Genomic DNA, 22,124 nt, shown 5'->3' with positions numbered 1-22,124 from the left:
GGACCCAGTGGGAAAGAAAGCACCTAGGATTAAAGAGTGTTTAAGTGTGGGAGGGGGGGGGGGGGGGGGGGGGGAGGGGGGGGTGGATGACAGAGGAAGGAGTCCACCTGCTTAGAGCTGAAGAGGATGGCAGACAAATTAATTCTGAGGAGGGCTGACCAGAAAGGGGGCAATGAGCCAGATGTGAGGTGAATAATTAAAAATATATACATATATATTTAATTTTAAGAAAGATGACATACCAGAATATTGTGTATCAATGGATTTATGTTAGCTCTTAGCATTTCCCACTCTGTTCTCTGACACCCTGCTTCTGACACACCTGTGTACATAGTGATGTCCACTTGATTCTTCACATCTGAAGGCTCTTGTATTTGCTCCAGAAATGTGACCAGGTATGGCCTAGAGGAAGCAAGACCTGTTTGTGGAAAAATGGAAAAACATTGTTACTGTGGTCACATGGTAAATAAAATGTCCCTCCAGGGCTGAGTGTATCAGGAATGAGAAGATATAATAAATGAGTATAGAGGGCCAGTCCTTATGTGTTTTCTGATGGCCACATCAGAATGCTGAGGAGGAACTTGAAAACTGCAGTGCAGGAGCCCCCTTGGTTAGAAGGAGAATTTTTTTTTCTATGCAAAAAGGAAGAGGAATTTTAATGAATTTTAATGAAGAGGACTTTTAATGCATTGGGGCTGTCCTACACCAAAGGTGGAGTGGTGACCTCAGACAGCCGGTTTCGTCAGTTTTTATACAGTTTAAGGTGTGGAAAAGAGAAACAGTGACTAGACACAATATGATTGGCAGAACAGTGTGACTTTTAAACTGCTTGGTCTTTGGGAAATGAGGTGGCAAGGACCTCCCTTGTCTGTAAGTGGCAAGGGTTGGTCAGTCCTGTGGAATATGTCTATGTGCTCTGGGCCTTCCCCACCCACAGGTGGGTTCCCTCCCCTGTGGTCTGAGGAATGATAATCAGCCTCTCTCTTCCTCCTCTGAAGGTTAATCCAGCAAGAGTCCTTTGACTAAGGAATGGTAATTAGCCTCTCCCATGGAGGGAGGGGACAAGTGTTCCAAAGATCCTCTTCATTCCCCCATTTTCTTTCTGTGCATGCTTCAATCTTCAAGCTATTGGATAGTTATGCAGCTTATATCTCTGGTCCTCTGAACCTAGTTATTGATATCTTTATCTCAGGACCATTAACTCCACTGCACCTATGCATTCTTTAATAAAAGCAACTAAGTAGATTTAAAATGCAAGGGGCCAAAGTCAGAGGCAGGAACAAAATTATCAGTGGTTCTAACAATGTAGAAATCAAGGTAATAAACTAAGGGGAGTTAGAAGTTAAAAGTTAAACCAAGACTCAATCTTTAACTATCTTCCTCCCACCCCCTGGATGCTCTCCAGTATGTACTTTTCAATTTTCTACACCCTTAGGTAACACAGAAAAAGTAGCTGTCCCTTTACACACATACACTGAAGGGCCTGCTGCCGCTTCTCTCATCTTGGGAGAGTACATGTATGGGGTTTCTCCAAGGACACTTCTCAACATTGGGTGTAGGCACCCTAAGCCCCACCCTCTAAGGCTGCTTCTGGGACACTGTTTAGATTCAAAAGTCCACAAGGAGAACCTTTACAACTGTGTGTTATTCTCTTTATGGTACCACTTATATTCTAAGACAAACTATACATTTAGGGGTGGTATGGACCCAAGAAGAGATAGTGCAAAGCTATAGGAATCATTTAAATTTTCCTTAAAAGTAGCCCTATGGACTTCACTGATGGATGTAGAAATTCTCATGAGATACTGTACAAAGGGAGCAACTTTCACAATCACAAATACTTAAAAATTCATCATGGAAGGCATTCTCACCCAGGAACACAAGGTTGTTGTAATTCTCCAACATCACATCCCTATACAGTTTCCACTGGGCAGGACTCAGTAATTCCCACTCCTCTGCAGAGAAATAGATTACCACATCCCAGAATGACAGCATATCCTGAAAAAAATAAAATTAAAAAAAAGTGTAAATATCAGACATTATTTTTGGGGTTGGTGTGGTGCTTCCATGTATTCAAGTGCTAAATTTTCACTCGCAGCTTAGACAGATCACAGCAGACCAGATGGCTCCACGAGGGAGGGTTTATTAAGAGGGAGTGAGAACAGAGAGGTAGCGGAGTAGAGACCGGCCATGACCACGTGGAGAGAGGGGGAAGGGAAGGGGGAGGGGAGAGAGGACAGAGAACCTGCAGGCAGGGATCAAGGGAGCAAGAGAGAACAACAGAGAGAGGAGGGTGCAGGCAGCCCCTTTTATATTGGGCAGGCCTACCTGGCTGTTGCCAGGTAACTGTGGGGAGGAGCATGCCTGGGTGTTGCCAGGTAACTGTGGAGGTGGAGTTTAGACAGAATACTAACACCAATATCTGGCTATTTCAAGACAAGTAAACTCCCATGAGTTCACCAGCAATTTCTGTGTAAAATTGGCTCACCAATTTAAAATATTGGTTAAATAAAACTAGCAACAGCCAATCATGGGGCCGGAGAGAGGTAGGCAGGGCTTCGAAGACAGGATTGGGATTTGCAAGTAAAGTCCACAACATTAGAAAGAGAAATTGGGAGAGGAAGGAAAAATGTAAGGATAGGTTCTCCAGTAGTCATGATGGATCAGCAGCAATGCCCAAGTGAAATGCCCCACCCCTGCCCCAGACAGACTGATGGAGCATAGATAATTCAGGAAAGACAAAACTAGCAAGAATTTGGAAAGCATCGATGGGGAAGTAGCCAGTCTAGCTTTAGAAAAATAGATTAGGAGAAACCCCCCAGTAATTGAGCAAATGCCAAATAAATGAACCATAGTCTGAGTATTATTCATTTGGAAACTATACTAGGATAGACATAACCACAATTAACTTACACATTATGCTAAATAAAACCATCAGTAATAACAAATACAAAGAGGCATCATGTGCTCCTGCATATAAATCTAAAGGTGACCCTAAGTGAGAGGAGAGCTGGAAACACTTCTGATATAGGTAAGGAAGAATCCCCAAACACTCCCGATGTGGTACTGTTTGCAATGCAGTACTCATCTCTAAGTGAAGTGGATCACAGAAGGTCCTAGAAACTCCTATGGTATAATGCTTTTAGGAACCATAAAATGGAGAACGAGGGCAACTAAAAACAGTGTGTTAAAGCTAGACAGATAGTTCAGTAATTAAGAGCACTGACTGGCTACCCCACAGGACACAGGGTTTTGTTCCTAGATGCTACATAGCCACTCACAACTGCCCATAACTCCATTTAGAGAGGAACAGATAATCTCTTGGACATAAATGGTAACAAAATACAAATATGTCTTAGTTAGAGCTTCTATTTCTGCCATGAAAGTCCATGACCAAAAATCAGCTTGGCGAGGAAAGGGTTTACTGGGCTTACACTTCCACAGCACAGTTCATTACTGAAGGAGGTCATGACAGGGATTTAAACAGGACAGGGGCCTGGAGACAGGAGATGATTAGAGATAACGGAGGGGTTCTGTTCATAGGCTTCCTATCCATGGCTTGCTCAGCCTGCTTCTTTATAGAATGCAGGGCTACTGTCTCAGAGTTCCACTTTGCATATCAGTATGTGCCATGGTCCATCAGTCACTAGGAAATTGCTCTACAGGCTCTCACACAGCCTGATCTTATAGAGTATTTCCTAAATTAACATTTCCTACACTCACATGAGGAGAGTTCAAGTGCATAATACTCTAGCTAGTACAATAAAAAATAGTTAAATCTTGGGGAAAAAAGGAGCCTTAGTGTCCCCTCATTGTATTATAATTCAGCACACACTGTGTACGTTCTTCACAGTAGAGAGCCGTGGTGAGGGTGAAGGTACTTCTCAACCCAAATATGCACAATCACAAATGACAAATACAATGAAGATCCACTTATACTATACGATATGTTTGGGAAGGGCTGGATCCTGAGCATACACAGAGAGATCCAAATGATACTGCACAAAGAGTCAGGAGTTTGAGCACCCAATGGGAAGAACAACAAATGGAATGAAATTATACTAACCACATTATAATTAGAAAATTTAGCAGTAAGTTCAATCACTGTGGGGGCTTATACTAAACCAACACTGTCTCAGAGGCCCCATGAAAGGACAATGGGAACTGGATGTCTTCATCCAGTAGGGGACTTGGCCAGGCATCTCTGACAGAGGATACAGTGCCATGAAGAAGTCATTGTTGCAGCTATAGGGGATTCCACACTTCTTCTGCGACTGGAGTTATCTTCCCTAAGGCAGCAGTTTCTGAAGTATCCTGTGCTCTTATTGCCTACACTGAATGATTTAGTTCTCTGGTAAACTTGGTCATTTTTTCATCTACCAATACAATACTGCATGCTGGACTTTATAACTTGCTTGACTTTGTGTCAACTGTTTATACAAGACATGCTGTTCCCAGCTATTACTTTTGTCTTCCTTAAGCTTTTTTCTTTATTTTCCTTCCCTGATCCACCCATTCCACAGTTTGCCCTTAGAGATCTTCAATCCCTTGGAATCGGGGCAGCATCAGTACACTAAGATTCCTTCACCTTATCTAAATGAAGAAGAATAACTATTGATCAATATTCCTCCAGGTTTCCTTTTCATCAGATTACTGACCAAGGGGATAGAAATTGCATCTCTCACTTGATTCACAATCCTTTACAATCAATGTGTGACTGACTTGGTTAGATTTCTTGCCTTTAAACACAGGATTCCTATGTGAATAATACAGCTGACCTTCCTTACCCTTCCTTGTCTGCTACAACCCAGGGAGGGATGTTTTTGGGGACCTCCTGTCTCTCAAGATAATCTGTCCTACCTAAGCAGACAACACCAGGAAGGGGAGACTGCAGACCTGCAAGGGCTCCTAGAGCAGCATCCACTTCCTCATTCCCAATACCCTCCAGCTCTAAAAGGTACAACCCAGGGTTCTCTCCTCACACAATCCCCATCCCATACTTCAAGGAGAGTCGGTGCCCATCTCTGTGTGTACTAATGCACAGTCTCATCTGTTGTTCCCAGACTCTTTCCTGCTCTTCTTCTCCTTGGACTGTGCTACCAAATCCAACATCGTCTATATGGTCAAAAATGACCATACTGCATCCTTTAATGCCATTTAATAGTGTCCCAAATTAATCGTGTGTACTACAGTTCCCTGATTATTTTACTTTTATGATTTAATTAAAGTTCATTCAAATGAAAGAAATTCAAATCCAACCCCATTAAGATGACCCCAAAACCAGAGAAAAGAGGAATATAAAGAAAAATAACGTATTTGGGTTAAAAGAATATAGTGCTCTTTTATAACTGAAAAGAATAAAGGAAGCTGCTATGAAGTCAAACACACAAAACAAACATAACATTTAAGTTTACTGTAGGCAAGGTCACCTCTTGTTATGCCTGCACTTTCTCCTGAAAACTACATGGTCAGATTGCATATCAAAATAAGCAATAGAAAAGATCATGCTGGCTTGTACCCACCATCACACAAGATAGAGACACTTGCCATTACATGTTGTTTAGATGAGCACTAGGACACAGACTTTAAAAGACAATCATAAGCTTCATCAAAGACAACAACACATTTCAAAAAGGCATGAAGAAGCATCTCAGTGCCATTAAATACAATGATCATAAGGAGAATAAATGCTTCTATGATGTTTCAGAAACCGAAAACTTTAGAATGATGGAAATGACAAAACGTTCCAGGATTTGAAACCAGAATTCAATAAAGGGAAACACTGAACAGGACTCTAGCAGCAGTGATCTAAACTCTAGCCCAATAATCCTAAAAGAAAACCTAAAAAAAAAAAAACATACAGTAGAATAAACTGGCAGAAGGTAGCATACAAGTATTTACAAATAAAGTAGGTGATCTAGATAACATAAGCTAAGTAGATGAGATAAATGAAGAAAACAGTCTGTGGGAAGGAAACACACAGGAAAGGTTAGACAAGGTGAACAGACCAGGCAGTGGCATAGATGAAGTGGGTTGGGCCTAATGCTCCTTGTATTCTAATGATAATTTTGGTCCCCAAACAGCTTACACAGTGTCTGCATATGAGACACTGAAGGACCCAGACTCCAGTTTGTTCTGATTGGTAAACAAAGATGACAGCAGCACATAGCTTGGCAGGGCAGACAGAGGTGGAACATTTGTGATTCTTGGCTTCAACAACATAACATTCCACTGAGGGCTGATATCCAAAATATGTAAGGAACTGAGAAACGTAGACACCAACAAACAGAATACCCAGTTAAAAAATGGGGTATAGAACTATACAGAGAATTATCAACAGAGGAATTTCTAGTGACTAGGTAACACTTTTAAAGGGGCCAACATCTTTAGTCATTAGGGAAACACAAATCAAAGTGACTGTAAGATTCTACCTTTCACCCAACTGAATGGCTTAAGATCATAAATTCAAGTAACTGCACATGCTGGCAAGGATGTGGGTCAAGGAGAACACTCCTCCATTGCTGGTGGGACTGCCAACTTGTACAACCACTGTAGAAATCAGTTTGGCACTTTCTCAGATAATTGGGAATAGTTCTACCTCAAGACCCAGCTGTACTATTCCTGGGCATATACCCAAAAGATCTTCCACCATACCACAAGGACACTTGCTCAACTACATTCATAACAGATTAATTCACAATAGTCAGAAACTGTAAACAATCCAGATATACCAAAACAGATGAATGGAATACTATGCGGCTATTAAAAACAAGGACATCAGGAAATTTGCAAGCAAATGGATGGAACTAGAAAACATCAACCTGAGTGAGGTAACCCAGACCCTAAATGACATGCATAGTATGTACTCACTTATAAGTGAATATTAGCCATGAAGTACAGGTTAAGGAGGTGGGTGGGGAAGGGGATAGGAAGGGGAATGGGTGATGGGGATAGGGTGTAGTGAGAGTCTGGGAGAGAGGGCCAGTAGAGTGAATGGAATTCTATGGTGGGCTGGGGAAGGGGGGTCTCTGGGAAGAGATGTAAAAGGCTTCAAGGAGTCTATGAGGGTTACTCTAGCTGAGTTCCTAGCAGTGGGGAATATGGGGCCTAAAGTGGCTTCCTCCTGTAGTCAGGTAGGACCCCATTGGAGAGGTAAGGACACTGATCAAAGGACAAAACCTTTGATACAAAATTTATCCTACTGCAAGAAGTGCAGAGGAAGGATGAAGCAGAGACAGAAGGAATGGCCAACGCTTGATTAACCTAACTTGATACCCTTTCCACAGGCAAGAACCAATGCCTCATACTGAAGAAGAAACTTTAAGTTAGTTTAAAATCAATATAGCAGAAAGCCTTGATTCACAAACACAAGTAGTTAAGAATGTAGGTCAGCAAAGTTGCTAGCCCAAGGCCATCATAACAGATGCAGAGCTGGAGAAACAAAGGTCAATTCAGTGTTCCGAGAATCGGCCTGCTGTGAAAGATAGGGAGAATGCTCAAGGATAAATTCCTTGAGAACACTGAATAATGAGTCACCCATCTGTTCCTGTGATGTTTGACTTAGCCTCCTTTGGAAAAGCCAAGGTCCCAAGGACTTGTGATTTAAATTCTGCCAGATGGTCTGTTGGCTCAGACAAGCATCTGCCCCGGGTCCCAAGACCACAGAGACCAGGGACTGTTCTCGTGAGATTAGTCAAACCCTTTCTCGGGACCTGCTTACACAAATTGCGGATATTTGAAACAACCAATTGTGTGTGACTGTTGCAGACAGGACCTTCCATTAAATGTCCTCTGAGAGGATCAACTCAGCATCTGACTGAAAGAGATGCAGCAACCTACAGCCAACAAGTAGAACGAGCTTGGGAATCTTATGTAAGAGTTGGTGGAAGAATTGTAGGACAAGGAGAGGATACGGGCTCCACAAAAGGCAGACAGTGTTAAGCCTGTTAAGATCAGGGAGTCCTTCATTCACACCGTCACTCACAGTAACATTAGGATGAAATGAAAAGAGCCTGTGAGGAAAAGGGCAGGAGTGCACAGCATAGGAGACTGGAGTCCTCCCTGAGGAAGAGGAAGGAATCCCGCCTGGACAGTTTACTCCATTGTCTGGATGGTGGTGATTTCATCACTGGATGTGAAGGACAGTGGCAGATGAAGTTCTCATCTTCTATCTGTAGAGCCGCAGTGCTGTTCTCAAAAATTCATGTGAAATCAGAAGAAATCACCATGAGGTGATGTCAGAAAATGAAAGAGAAGAATATGCAAACATAACTAACATTCCCTGCAAACACAGAGGAACAGTCAAGCCAGGCAGAGAGGGATCCTTCCCCACAGAGTAGATGGAATCAAGTTTCTAATCCCCAACACTAATCAGTAATAGAAGGATGCTAGTGAAAATTTGGATTTAAGACTTCAAATATAGTCAATAGAATTTCTTAAAGCACATTTGTAAGTTTTCATAATTACAAGATGTCAACTGGATAGATTTCAGTCAGGTCACCAGTGCTCAGAACTGAGAATACCAGAAGTAATTACCACATGGAAAAAATACACATTTTAAGAATCTTTTTAAACCACCGTTCTCAAGTAGAGTAGGCTCACACTGAGTTGGCTATGAAGGAGAGGATGGTTTTGAACCCAAGGATTCCTGACTATCTCCAAAGCAGAGCTGACAGAATTGAGTCATAGAATAGGCTTAAGCTCACTTTTCTGTCATAGAGCTGGCTAAAATACACATGAATATTTGCTGCCTGTAATTTATATATGAACACACTGCTGTAGCCTCTCTACATTGTAAGGAACTTGGTTTGGTGTACAGGGTACCATGGGATTCCAACTTTATATATTGTTATATTTTTTCTACAGATTAGCAACATTAACTTAGAAATGTCTATTATTCTAGATATAGTTTCAAACTCATTGAGAATTCCAGTAAACTGAACAAGGTGGTCTGAAGCCCAAGTTCCCTGAGAGTAGATTTGAATGCCATGAGCCAGGCTCTGCCTCACTAACACTTGGTTTGACTGAACTGACAATATAAACAAGCTCACCTGAGATGGGGGAGGGGCTGTGGAGGAGAAATCCTTAACACATAAACACACAAAACTGCGAGTCTGACTGTGAATGCAAAACTCTTGGAAGGAGTCTGTGTGTCAAGAGACTGATGGCCCATGTGGAAGGTCATTGAGGGGCAGAGCCTGGAATTTTGCAGGTTCAGGGGCAGCTGACTAACCTTGGGCTGGTTTTTCCTGCAGGACAGTCAGTCCTTGCTTCAGTCTGTAGTGGACCACACAGCTTGTGACAATAGATAAAAACCTCTCAGAACCCACTGACTTGGCAGAACCTGAGATTCTACCAGTCCAAAAGCTAAAATCTCATCCGATGGTACCTTAGGTGACTAGAATAGCTCCGATATCTCTATGAGACACACAGTAAAGTATTTTAACTTTCCTTGGTTAATGACATTCTCTGTTCTCTAAAACCATGAAACGGCTTTCTGTAGAAGCACAGATGTTGGATTAAACTAAATCTGTATTCTCAGATAATGACACTCAAAAGGCTCCGGACTAAACTCTCTCTTAACCCTTTAAGAGGAGAACTGAACTTTGCATGGCAGGAACCTATGTTAAAAAAAGAAGACGGCAAATGGCAAATGTGCCAGAGCTTTCCAAATTTTTCATATAACCTCATGAAAACATGGGGAAATCTTTCTAGAAATATTCAGAGACAACAGTAAAGCTGAATGCCAGACATGGGGACAGAGTACATTTAAGGGAATTTAGACATTGCTGATACTATGGACAGAAGACAATAATGTGACCAGAGGAGGACCATCTCCCTTCCCTTTCAGAGACATCCCAGCCCCTCCCAGAGATCATGAGTTCAATTTCTCTCCTGGCACCAAGCCATCTATCATATCTAAAAAGAAATCCAAATTTTGGACAGAACACATACTAAGGATTGCTCAGGTATTATGGTCTAGTGATATTTAAGCAGGGGCAAATTCCATAACAATTTGGATTGTGCAAAGACCGGTTCATACCAGTTACAAGACTATTCTGTGGCTATATCGCCATGTATTGTGATGATTCAGGTGGCAGGATTGTACATCAGAATTCTTATTGAAACCTAGGCAACCATAAATCTAACAATTCATTCCAAAGGAGAAGGAACTAACACCTCACACAACAATCACCCCAACAGGACTCTGTTCCTGGAAACTAGGAACTTTAGGAGGATTTGTGACTCAAACTCAGTACTAGACTGGACATAAAGTATAGGGGACGCTAGACGTCCACGTGTTCTCTAAGACCTGAGACTCTGACTACAGCCACATGAGAACAGGTCAGCTAGGGAGAGCACATTTCCCCAGTAAAGATGAGTGATCTCCCTTCAGCATCTCAGACACAGGCAGGCAGCAGACCCAGCCTGTCCTGGCCATACTGTTGTTTCCAACCTTCTTCCCCAGCCTAGGTCAGCACAGCACGTCCAGGTCAGCAGCTTTCCCTGTCTCACAGCAAGCCCAAGTAAGCTCCTTCCCGCGCCCTGCATAGTCCCTCAAATCTGCAAGATTGCGCTGTTCCCTGCACCAACCTCCATGTCAGAGATCCAAACGCGGCGCTCAACGGGACAGCCACATAACTTGGGGAGAAGTTAAATCTGAAAATCAAATGCGGAAGTTTGAGTTCATTGGCCAGCCTTCGGAGGACGCCGCAGTTGTAAGGACTACATTTCCCACAAATCAGTGCGAGGAACTTCCAGGATCACAAAGAATCAGTTGGTTCACCGCCTGGGTTCCTGACCAACTGCGTGTAGGTGAATTTGGGAAGGGACACTCTTCTGCAGATGGGCAGGCAGTGGCGTTTGGACTCATTTAAACTTCTGTTGTCTCAGCACGCGGTGTTAGCCTGTGAGTCAACCCTTTCACAGTGATGTTTACCAGGTTTCCGAGTTATTTTTGCTAGAACGCCGTAGATTTTAAAGCATCTTATTACTGCATGGAAAATTCATGCTTTCATAACTTGCTTTACTTAAAAATATGGAAGCAAAAGCTAGTTTAAGATGCTCTTGAAACCATCCTTGGTGACTCTGCCTGTCATGAAGCATCTCGGGTGCTCAAGACACAAGACTTAGAAATCCAAGCCAGTAACCACAGGTGTTCTCTGACCACAGGTTTTCCTCCTTTGTGTCTCCCTAAAGGAGGGGCAATGCTCCTGGGAACACAATGGTGTTTGTCCTGAGTCGTGATCAGTTGTGCACTATAGGATTTCTGTCTGTGTTAGGTTTGATGTTCCTTATTAAATTTCCTGACTCTCTGCTGATCCTGTCATCATTCATATTTGACAATATTTGAACGTCAGTGTTATCTGCCTTGAACTTCTGACATTACTCCTAACCAGAACACCGAGATGATTCCTTGTTGAATAATACAAAGGTATCAGAAATATGTTCATAGTACAGTCAAATGTGGTCAGTGTATTAAAGAAGTTACACTGGAACCATGAAGTATTGAGAATTCTCAACTTTTCTTGGGAAAAGTTCATGGTTGAGTCAAAGTTACAAACCCCATTACAGAAAAGACTTCATACTTGCCTGATGCATAATGATTCAAAAGTCAGCTGTTTCAGAGCAAAGACTGTGAAAAATCCCTATTGAATTCTTCTTCTCCAGGGAGTGCGTTTACCTATGGATGCAGAACAGGTTCTTCCCCTTAGAGAAACTAGAGTCAACAGCTGTACAGTCACCTGGACACTTGAGTAGCATGTCTGTTTAGAATGAGGTCATGACTTGTCTGTCCTCCTCCTTAATGCTGCAGGCAAGGGCATTGTTAGCAACCACAAGGACAGAATTTCTGAGAATGGCTAGTTTTCCAATGTGTATATGTTGAGGTTTGGTGTGTTGCTATGTATGGTAATGTTAAATGCTCTACCTCAAGGTCTACACCTACTAACTTCTCACATTTACAAAGTTTTGTTGTGTAAACCTTCTTCCTTCATTTAAAACTATTGGATAAATCACATTGGATATAGCCACTTACTGGAGGGATTAGAGGTGGGTTGGTTTTGAGTTACCAAATGGTGGAGGTGGTGGAGAAGACAGAGTAGGAAGAGAGACCAGGAGAAGGATGAGGAATGGGGAAAGAGAACAAACATGCCATAGGGAAGATGGACCATGAACATGTAGCTAGGAGAAGCAGCAAGTATCTGGGGTACACCACCAGGAAGGCAGCCTGAACTGCAATTAGAAGAGTAGATTAGGGGTTGCCCCCCAGTAATTGCCAAAGCGAAATGAAATAACCCTATCTGAGTTGTGTTTATTTGTAAGCCAGTCAGGAATAAGCTTACATTGGTTGTACTACTTGTATGAGTGTACATGTGTTTGTGTCTGCTAAGTGCACATCTACCTAACAGTGTACTCACTCTCATGAGATGTGCTAATCCTTCATAACTCTGTTGCAGTCTCCATTTCTTCGTGTTGTGCCTGGGTAATTCAGTAGGTGGGCGGAGCTACCGTGGTGTTGTACGGATACTATGTACAACCTGAACATACTGGTTCAAGGAGGAGCCTCATTCAGCAGAATATTAGGGGCCTAGGCATACTTATGGAAAAGTCTAACTGGAGTCAGATTCTCAGGCCTAATATATATTTGTTTAGGCCATGTTTACAGTTTTAAGTTCATTACCTACTATCATTTTTTTAATATCTTGACCATTTAACTTCTCTCTTTTTTTATTAGATATTAAGGATTTTTTTTATTGGATATTTTATTTACATTTCCGATATTCTCCCCTTACCCCATTTTCCCCACCTCCCACCCAGGAACCCCCTATCCAATCCCCCCCTCCTCCTGCTTCTATAAGGATATATCTCCACCTACCTCCCCACTCCCACTTCTCCTCCCTCAAATTCCCCCACACACGGCTTCCAGCCTTCATGGGGGACCAAGGATCTCCTCTCCCACCTATACCTGACAGGACCATCCTTCCCTACATATACAGCTTGAGCCATGACTCCCTCCCTAAGTGCTCCCAGGCTGGTGGTTTAGACCCTGGGAGCTCTGGTTGGTCGGTATTATTGCTCTCCTCATGGGGTCGCAAACCCGTTCAACTCCCTCAGTCTTGACTCTGACTCCTCCATTGGGAACCCCATGATCAGTTCAATGGTTAGCTGTGAGCATCTGTCTCTGAATATGTCAGACTCTGGCAGACCTCTAAGGAGACAGCTATGTCAGGCTCCTGTCAGCATGCACTTCCTGACATCCATTTCTCTCTTTGAAATAATCTCTGGTATGTGCCATGTTTGGCACCATCACTTTAAAGTCTATGCTTACAGGCTAAAGAGACTGTTCGGTAGCTGAGAGTAATTAACGTCTTAGAGAAGATGAGTCTGTCTTCTACAGGCACGTGGTGGCTCTGAAGCACATAGAGCAGCAGTTCTAGAGATCAGATACCTTCTACTGACACCATTGGGCATCTGTTGTAGAAAAGATAGGCACACACACACTCTCTCTCTCTCTCACACACACACACACATACACACACAAATTTTTAGTAAAGTAAAATAAAATGTACAGTTAAAAATTTACACTGCTCATGGTGGTACATCCACTCATTTCCACTGGACAGGAGTCAGAGAGAGCTGGAACTCTCAGTTGAAGGACAATAGTTTACAGAGCGAATTTCAAGAGTGTCAGTGCAACACAGAGAAGCCCTGTCTGGAACAAGAACAATCACAAGAAGAAGAAGTAAAACCAAGGCTTTACGTTTAGAAAAAAAGAATGATATTTGAAAGGAATATTGTTTTTCCGATGTTTAAATATATCACAAATGATTAAACACCTGCCAGTTGCCACTTTAAAAGATAGATCCTTTCACCAGTGATAAGCAAAAGTCCACTGAAATAGAGCCCTTTCTAGTGCAGTTCTCAGAAGCCCCTATGTCTACCATGCTGAGTCTGCACCAATTCCCCAGATACATTACAGATCCCATCATTACTGCATCCCTCAAATGGGATGTGTGGAGAGTTCCATTCCTTCTAGGAAGACATAACTGAGCTGGGTGAGCAGATTATATAGCAAACGGTAACTTTATAAAGAGTGGATCACTGAACTTCACAATATGACTTGATAATACATCCATATACTTCCCTTATTCCTCCCCACAAAAGTAATGATTGTACCATTTATTGGTGTATATGGGAAAGTTTTCTCCTTACTTTCCTGAGCATGTGTCTTATATCTATCCTCACACCTCTGTTGTGGTTACTTTTATCTTGTTTTAAACTCATCTTCAGCCGGGCAGAGGTGGCGCACGCCTTTAATCCCAGCACTTGGGAGGCAGAGGCAGGTGGATTTCTGAGTTCAAGGCTAGCCTGGTCTACAGAGTGAGTTCCAGGACAGCCAGGGCTATACAGAGAACCCCTGTCTCAACAAAACAAAACAAAACGAAACAAAACAAAACAAAACAAAACAAATAAACTCATCTTCATGTGCTTTGCATGGAGGCATCCCTGGGGTTACTCTCTAGAAAACACAAACATGAATGTTCATGCAGACGGGATTCTGAGAGCACCCTAGCTCAAAAAAAAAAAAAAGCAAAGGGAAAAAAAACTATGATTCAGCTTCAAAATCAAAACAGCCATCTCAGATTTGTTGGATAACAGATGTCAATAAATAAGAGACACATTCTGTTGTAATCAGGGTTAGTTTTCTTTTACAATAAAAGCATCTTGGAAATGATGTCCTTGGGAAAACAAAAACATATTCCTTTCACTTCAAGAATCTTTGGCTTCTTTCTTGTTCTGATAAAGCACTCAGACCTGTTTCAGGCTCTACCCCTTCCTCCAGCTCATCGGGGGCTATCTAAGTTTCCTCGCTAAACAAGCAAGGTTCACTTTCCTAGTAATGTAAAACCCAACACTGGTCTGAGGCCTCCACAAATAATCACTAAACTTTGTTCTCCTTCACTGACTTGTCTAAAGGCTAATCCGATAAAGGTCCTTCTTAGTCACAGTTCCCACTAACCAGATAGTGATACCTTCCATCAAGTCAGCAAATACACGTGCACTCTCAGTTTGGCAATCTGTCTGGTAAATTGTAAATTGCACTCAGGAAGTGTTCAGATGCTGGAGAAGGGAAGATATACCTGTAAGGAGACAAGGGGCTTTTGCAAACCTGTATGTTTTCATTAGGGTTTTATTCTGTGAAGAGACACCATGATCAAGGCAAATCTTATGAAGGAAAACATTTCATTTTGACTGGCTTGACGTTTCCAGCTGTTTAGTCCATTATCATCATGGTGGGAAGCATGGCAGCGTGCGTGTAAATATGGTGCTTTAGAAGGAGCTGAGAGTGCTACATCTTGATCCAAAGGCAGCCAGAAGGAACCTGTCTCCCACTTGGGGAGATGGGGTGGGACTTGAGCTTACATATACGACCTAGAAGCCTGCCTCCACAGTGACACACTTCCTTAAAATTCCACACCGACTCCAATAAGGCTGTACTTCTTACTAGTGAAACTCTGTATGGGCCAAGCATTCAAACACATAAGTTTATGTGGGAAAAACCTTCACAGACTATCACATTCTAGTCCCTGCGCCCCATAGGCTTAAATATCCATAACATAATGCAGAATTCAGTTAATTGAACTTCAAAAGTCCCCATAGTCTATCACAGTCTCAACAACATTTAAAATCAAAGTTCAAAGTCTCCAACATCTGGAATCCACAATCCGGGATCCTCCAAAGAACTTGGTTCAGTGCTCTAACTCTGTGCTCTGTAGCCCTTTATGCTCTGGCTGACTTCATTTGTACTTAAGTTTTGGTGGTCAGTCCATGGTGCTGCCATATTAGAGATTGGTTCTAATGCTTTGATTCAATGATTTATCTTTGTGTCCAAATGCTAAAGGTCCTTGTCCCCGTTTGGTCTTTGATTGAGCAAGGGACTTTAAGAGTTGTGCAGGCTAGGATGCATGGGGGAGAAGGCAGAGGATTGCCAGGACTTAGGGAAGAAGCATGGGACACAGAAGCAGCAGGAGATACAGCCAACCAGCCATGTGAGATTTCAGGTAAGTGGCCACTGGCCACTTCCCTGATTGGAACTGGGGTAAAAGGATTGGAACTGGGGTAACAGGGGAAAGATTGGGAGTGCCCAACTTTTCAGGTAGCCAAAGCATTTTAAATATAAGCTAATGTCTGTGTAATTTAACGTTGAAAATGCAAGGAAGTGATTAATATCAAAAACAAATATACAGAGAAATCACATGTGTGGTATCTACATTTTGCAAAAGAAAAACATTCATACTACAAAAGGTTATACTGATACTACATCTGTGTTTGTTCATGTAGATATGTATAAGGGGAGGTTCTGATGTTAAAGTCCTGTTCCCCAATTGGTTCTTGATTTGTCAGTAAAGAAGGCTGAGGGCCAATTGCTGGGCAGAATGTACTAGCAGGGCCTTCATGTCATGGGAGGAAAAGTCAAATGTCAAGAAGGAGAGTAGTCTTTTCTGCCATACTTTAACGGGACAAAGAATGCTACAACCATGTGAGATCTCAGGGGTTGGGTGGGGAGCTGAGGCCTGTTGCCTCTGCTACAGGCCAGGTGGCCAAAAATGTTTGGCAGGGGCTAGGAGGGACTAGCTACTGAAGAGTGGAGAAATGGAGATAAGAAATTGGTAAGGGCCGGGCGGTGGTGGCGCACGCCTTTAATCCCAGCACTTGGGAGGCAGAGACAGGTGGATTTCTGAGTTCGAGGCCAGCCTGGTCTACCGAGTGAGTTCCAGGACAGCCAGTGCTACACAGAGAAACCCTGTCTCGAAAAACCGGGGGAAAAAAAAAAAAAAAAAAAAGAAATTGGTAAGGACATGCTTTTCCAGGTGAGAGATATCTGTACCTAGCAATTGTGCCTAAAAGGAGACTTGTAAAAGTAACAAACTGTGTGTGTGTGTATGTGTGTCCTTTATCTGTGGAATCAAGGGTCTCTGGTGGGGACTGGTAGTGTGCCCCACTTCCCAGAGCAAATTCAAATACAAAAAAAGGGAAGCAAGCATGGGGAGCAGGGTGGGCTGAGTGCAGTACACCCCGGGAAATATGTGTTAGTCTTTAAAAATACATGGAATAATTGTGTGTGTGTGTGTGTGTGTGTGTGTGTAATGTCAGTAAAGAGGAGAGGAAACACTTTTTGGAGAAGGGGACAAAAGGGAGGGCAATATTGGAGAAGGGAGAAAGTATATGATTCATATGAATAAAATGTCAGACTGAAACCTGCATTTGGCATGAAGATTTAGTAAGTGTTCTTTATCATCGCAGTGTTAAAACATGTACACTTAAAGAGTTTAATTTGGGCCACAGCTCAAAGTCATCATCTACCATGGGTCCTTACTCAGTGTTCTATTGCTACAAAGAGACACCAAACAAGGACAACTCCTATAGAAGAGAACATTTAAGTGGAGCTTGTTTACAGTTTCAGAGGTTTGTCCATTAGTATTGTGGGTAACTAGCTAAGAAGCATGGTGGAATGCAGACAGACATGGTGCTGGAGAAGTAGCTGAAAATTGTACATATTGACCCATAGTCTGTAATGAAGAGGGAGACACCGGGTCTGTGTTTTTGAAACCTCAAATACGACCCCCAGTGACACACTTACTCCAGTGATGCCACACTTATTAATTCTTTTCCAGAGCACTCAAGGCAATTGTTATTCCAACCACAAGATGTGGAGAGAATGTTGAAACAGCAGAAGTTTAAAGCAGCTGGTCAGGAAGCTGTTGATAGCTTTTAGGGTCTGAAGAAGTGTTAAGATTTTATGAACATTTTAACATTTGTACTATTTCCGCTTTGAACAATCTTGTTTTGAAACATATAAGAAGGCTTATTAAATGGTTTGCAATATTTTTCACACTCATGGCATTTCAGTCTAGTATGAATTATGAGTTTTTTCCCAAGTTTTCCGTGTGTCCAAAAGACTTTAATACATTCTTCAAACATGTCTTCTTTCTCTCATAGATGAATTCTTTGATGTTGCATACGACCAGAAGACTGGAAATAATAGTGTTTGCCACATTCTTCACATGTGTGGTGACAAAGTCCAATAGAAATTATTCTGTGTTCTGACCATGCTATAAGACTTCAAAAGTATTTGCCACATTTTTTAAATTTGTAAGGTTTCTCTCCAGAATGAAGTATATGATGATTATTTTGACATATTCTTTTCATTTGTAAATATGCTCTACATTTTGAGTTCATCTGTGTAAATATAGGTATGACTTTGTAGAGGAAGGTCTGCCACATTCCTCCCTTTTTTATGGTTTCTCCCCAGAGTTAGTTATCAAATGAGTAGAAAAAATCCAGAAAGTTCTAAAGGAATTCACTGATAGATCACAATTTTAGGGTTTCACTCCTGCGTGAATGCTCTTATGTTTGTAAAGCTTTGATGGATAATTGAAGACCTTGTCACATACTTCACACTTGTAGGGTTCCTGTCCTGTATGGATTGTCTTGTGTTTAGAAAGTAAGGATGGATAATGGAAGGCCTTGCCACATACTTCACACTTGTAGGGTTTTTCTCCAGTATGAATTTTCTTGTGTTTAGAAAGTGATGAGAGAGTGCGGAAGGCCTTCCCACAGTCTTTACATGTGTATGGTTTCTCTCCTGTGTGAATTCTCCTGTGTTTAGATAGTGATGATGAAAAACAGAAGGCCTTCCCACATTCTTCACATTGGTATGGTTTCTCTCCTGTATGAATTTTCTTATGATTGGAAAGTCTTGATGGGTAATAGAAGGCCTTGCCACATACTTCACATTTATAGGATTTCTCTACTGTATGAATTTTCTTATGGATGGAAAGTTTTGAAGGAAAATCAAAGGCCTTGCCACCCTTGTAGAGTTTCTCTCTTGTATGAATTTTCTTGTGTCTAGAACATAAAGAAGGAGTATGGAAGGCCTTGCCACATACTTCACACTTGTAGGGTTTCTCTCCTGTATGAACTCTATTGTGTATCAAAAGTAATGATGGAAAATGGAAGGACTTTCCACACACTTCACACTTGTATGGTTTGTCTCCTGTATGAATTTTCATATGCTTGGAAAGGCTTGAAGAATAATTGAAGGCATTGCCACAGACATCACACTTGTAGGGTTTTTCTCCTTTATGAATTCTGTTGTGTTTAGCAAGACGTGATGGAAAATGGAAGGACTTGCCACATACTTCACACTTGTAGGCGTTCACTCTTAAATGATATCTGTAGTGATTTTGAAATAGTTTTTCCCACTCAAAAATTTTTGCACATTCTTTGCTGGTATAACATTTTCCTCCTGGTGAGTAAGGGTTGAGAATTGAATGAAATGGAGAAAAATTCTGTATATTTACACTGTTTTTCTTTTTAAAATGTACTCATACTTGCCTTTGTCTATATAAATGATAAAGTACATTCAGATCTCTATGACTGTATTCAATAAAGTCTAATTTAAAGCACAGAATAGGGGAAAATCATGTGGACTTGCACTGAAGTAAGAAGACGATGACAATATAGAACAGGGAAACAAAGGAATAATGAAAATCAATCATATAAGGAAAGGATAATATCAACTGAGAAAACCCATAATGGCATTATACAATAAAATTCAGCCCCTTAAACAAATACAGAATATTTACAATTAGTTAAAAACAAAGTATGAAGTAGTTTAACTTGGAAAACACCTGAATAGATTTTATATATATATATATATATATATATATATATATATATATATATATATTCTAATTTTAGTTTTGGAAAACATGAAAGTTAGGTGACTTAGGAAGACTTTCCTTCATAACATTAAATAAGGATTCTAAACAAAAAGTTTTATGCTTATCTTCAGGCATAATGGTTTTGTACATTGTATAAATATTATCCATGTATTACTCTAATGTTGATTTCTCTGCCTTATATGTTTGTACCATCCAGACATGGCATTGCATTGCTTAATCTAAGATTCTCCCTTCCTGAGTTTGGATAAACATTGTTCCTCATGTATGGTCTAACTTCTCGATAAAATCTCATCAGCCAATGGCTGGACTGAAGAGAGTATATACTGGACTTCTGCCATTCCAGGGAGGAAGAAGTAGAATGAGCAGGGGCAGGGGCGGGGGAGGCAGGGGCAGGTGAGGCAGTGGCAGGGGAAAGGGAAGAGGAAGAAGAAAGAAAGAAAAAAAAGGAAAAAGCAAAGAGAGAGAGAAAGGGGAGAGGGAGAAAGAGCGCAAGATGTAGAAGGAGGCGGGGGTTGGAGGCGGTATTTGTTATAAGATAAGGAAGGGGTCCAGAGAGACATCATGGCAACATGTGAGGCTCAAAGAGCCAGACCAGTACTAAAATGCAAGGATCATGGGGACTTCGCCTGGGAGCTAGCCAGATTACCTTATAGGATTAGAATCAATTATTAATGGGCCAGTAACTGTGTTGTAAAGCATATCAAATAAATCTCACATTCTCTGTTTCATTCATTTGGGAGCTAGCCGAGGAGAGAAAAAATTCATCACTTTTAAAAATGTGTGTACATATATCTTATAAAAATATAAGCACCAAAGTTAAAGATTACATAGAAATGACAGAGCTTTCAGTATCACAGGAAACAAAGGATAATCTCATAATGGACAAAAACCAAGCTAATGGGATGCTAAGCATCCTAAATGTTAGATCATGTCCTCCTTTGACAGAAAATACAGAAAATTAGACTTTTAAAGGTGACAGGAGTATGTTGTTTTCTAATAAGCTCCATCAAGCAGCTGACCCAGACAGCTACAGACACCCAGAACCAAACAGTGGATGGAGTTTGGGGACTCTTACAAGAGAATAGGAAGAAATATGGCAGGTCCTGAGGAAATAGGAACTCCCAGGATGAAAACGAGACTCAACTATATCCTTGGAGCTCTCAGAGTCTGAACCACCAAACAAAGAACATACACAGGCTAGACCTAGTCCTCCTCACCCATATGTATCAGATGTGCAGCTTGATCATTATGTGGGTCCTGGGCAACTAGAAACCAGGCTATCCCAGCAGCTGTTGCCTGGATATGGAATATATTCGACTAGCTGGGCTGCCATGACTGGACTCAGTGGGAGAGAAAGCACCTAGGATTACAGAGTCTTGAAGAGCCAAGATGGGGGAAAATCGAAAAAAAATAAAAATGAAAAAAAAAAAGAAGGAGAAAAGGCCAGGAAGTGGTGGCGCATGCCTTTAATCCCAGCACTTGGGAGGCAGAGGCAGGTGTATTTCTGAGTTCGAGGCCAGCCTGTTCTACAGAGTGAGTTCCAGGACAGCCAGGGCTACACAGAGAAACCCTGTCTCAACCCCCCTCCCCCTAAAAAAAAAAAGAAAAAAATTAATTTTATTTAAATAAGATTATTTATAGCAGAACATTGTGTCTCCATGGATTTATGTTAGATCTTAGTGTTTCCCACTCTGTTCTCTGACACCCTCCTCCTGACACACCTGAGTACTTAGTGATGGCCACTCCTCTCTTCACATCTGAAGGCTCTTGTCTTTGCTCCAGAAATGTGACTAGGTATGGTTTAGAGGAAGCAAGACCTGTTTATAGGAAAAGGGGACAGACTGTTAGTGTGATCTCCTGGACAATAATAGATCCCTTCCAGGATTGTGTGTGTCAGGAATGAGAAGATACAATAAAGGAGTATAGAGGACCAGTTCTTATGTGTTTCCTGATGGGCACATCAGAATGCTGAGGAGGAACATGGAAATTGCTGGTCCTGAGCTTCACACCCCTCAGTTACAAGAGTTTTACAAGTGAAGTGTGTGACCTTCTCTTTAAGGTGTACCACTTATATTCTAGTACAAATGATACATTTAAGGGGGGTAGTAGGAACAGAAGAAGAAATACTTCAAAGCTATAGGAATTATTTAAATTTTCCTTAAATGTAGCCCTATGGACCTCACTAATGGATGGAGAAGTTGCTACTTTGCTGCTTACAATCAAGAATTCATCATGGAAGGTTTCCTCACCCAGGAACGCAAGGTTGTTGTAATTCTCCAACGTCACATCCCTGTACAGTTTCCTCTGAGCAGGACCCAGTAATTCCCACTCCTCTGCAGAGAAATAAATGACCACATCCCAGAATGACAGCAT

The 22,124-nt window shown here is 41.6% G+C and overlaps 1 protein-coding gene across 1 annotated transcript in view; it reads right to left on the bottom strand.

The window, feature by feature from the left end:
- Nucleotides 1–22,124, bottom strand: part of LOC114621312 (zinc finger protein 728-like) — a 33,051-nt gene extending 10,927 nt beyond the window's left edge. The window contains 8 exon segments of the mRNA XM_028767534.1: nt 323–418; nt 1,872–1,998; nt 10,594–10,641; nt 13,671–13,714; nt 18,141–18,226; nt 18,265–19,312; nt 21,473–21,568; nt 22,001–22,124. Coding sequence (XP_028623367.1) covers nt 323–418; nt 1,872–1,998; nt 10,594–10,641; nt 13,671–13,714; nt 18,141–18,226; nt 18,265–19,312; nt 21,473–21,568; nt 22,001–22,124 — 1,669 coding nt within the window.

Source organism: Grammomys surdaster, unplaced genomic scaffold (genome assembly GCF_004785775.1).
Source record: "Grammomys surdaster isolate TR1022 unplaced genomic scaffold, NIH_TR_1.0 174, whole genome shotgun sequence".
Lineage (NCBI taxonomy): Eukaryota > Metazoa > Chordata > Mammalia > Rodentia > Muridae > Grammomys > Grammomys surdaster.
Note: the sequence above shows the minus strand (reverse complement) of the source record. Positions and strands in the feature narration are given on the sequence as shown.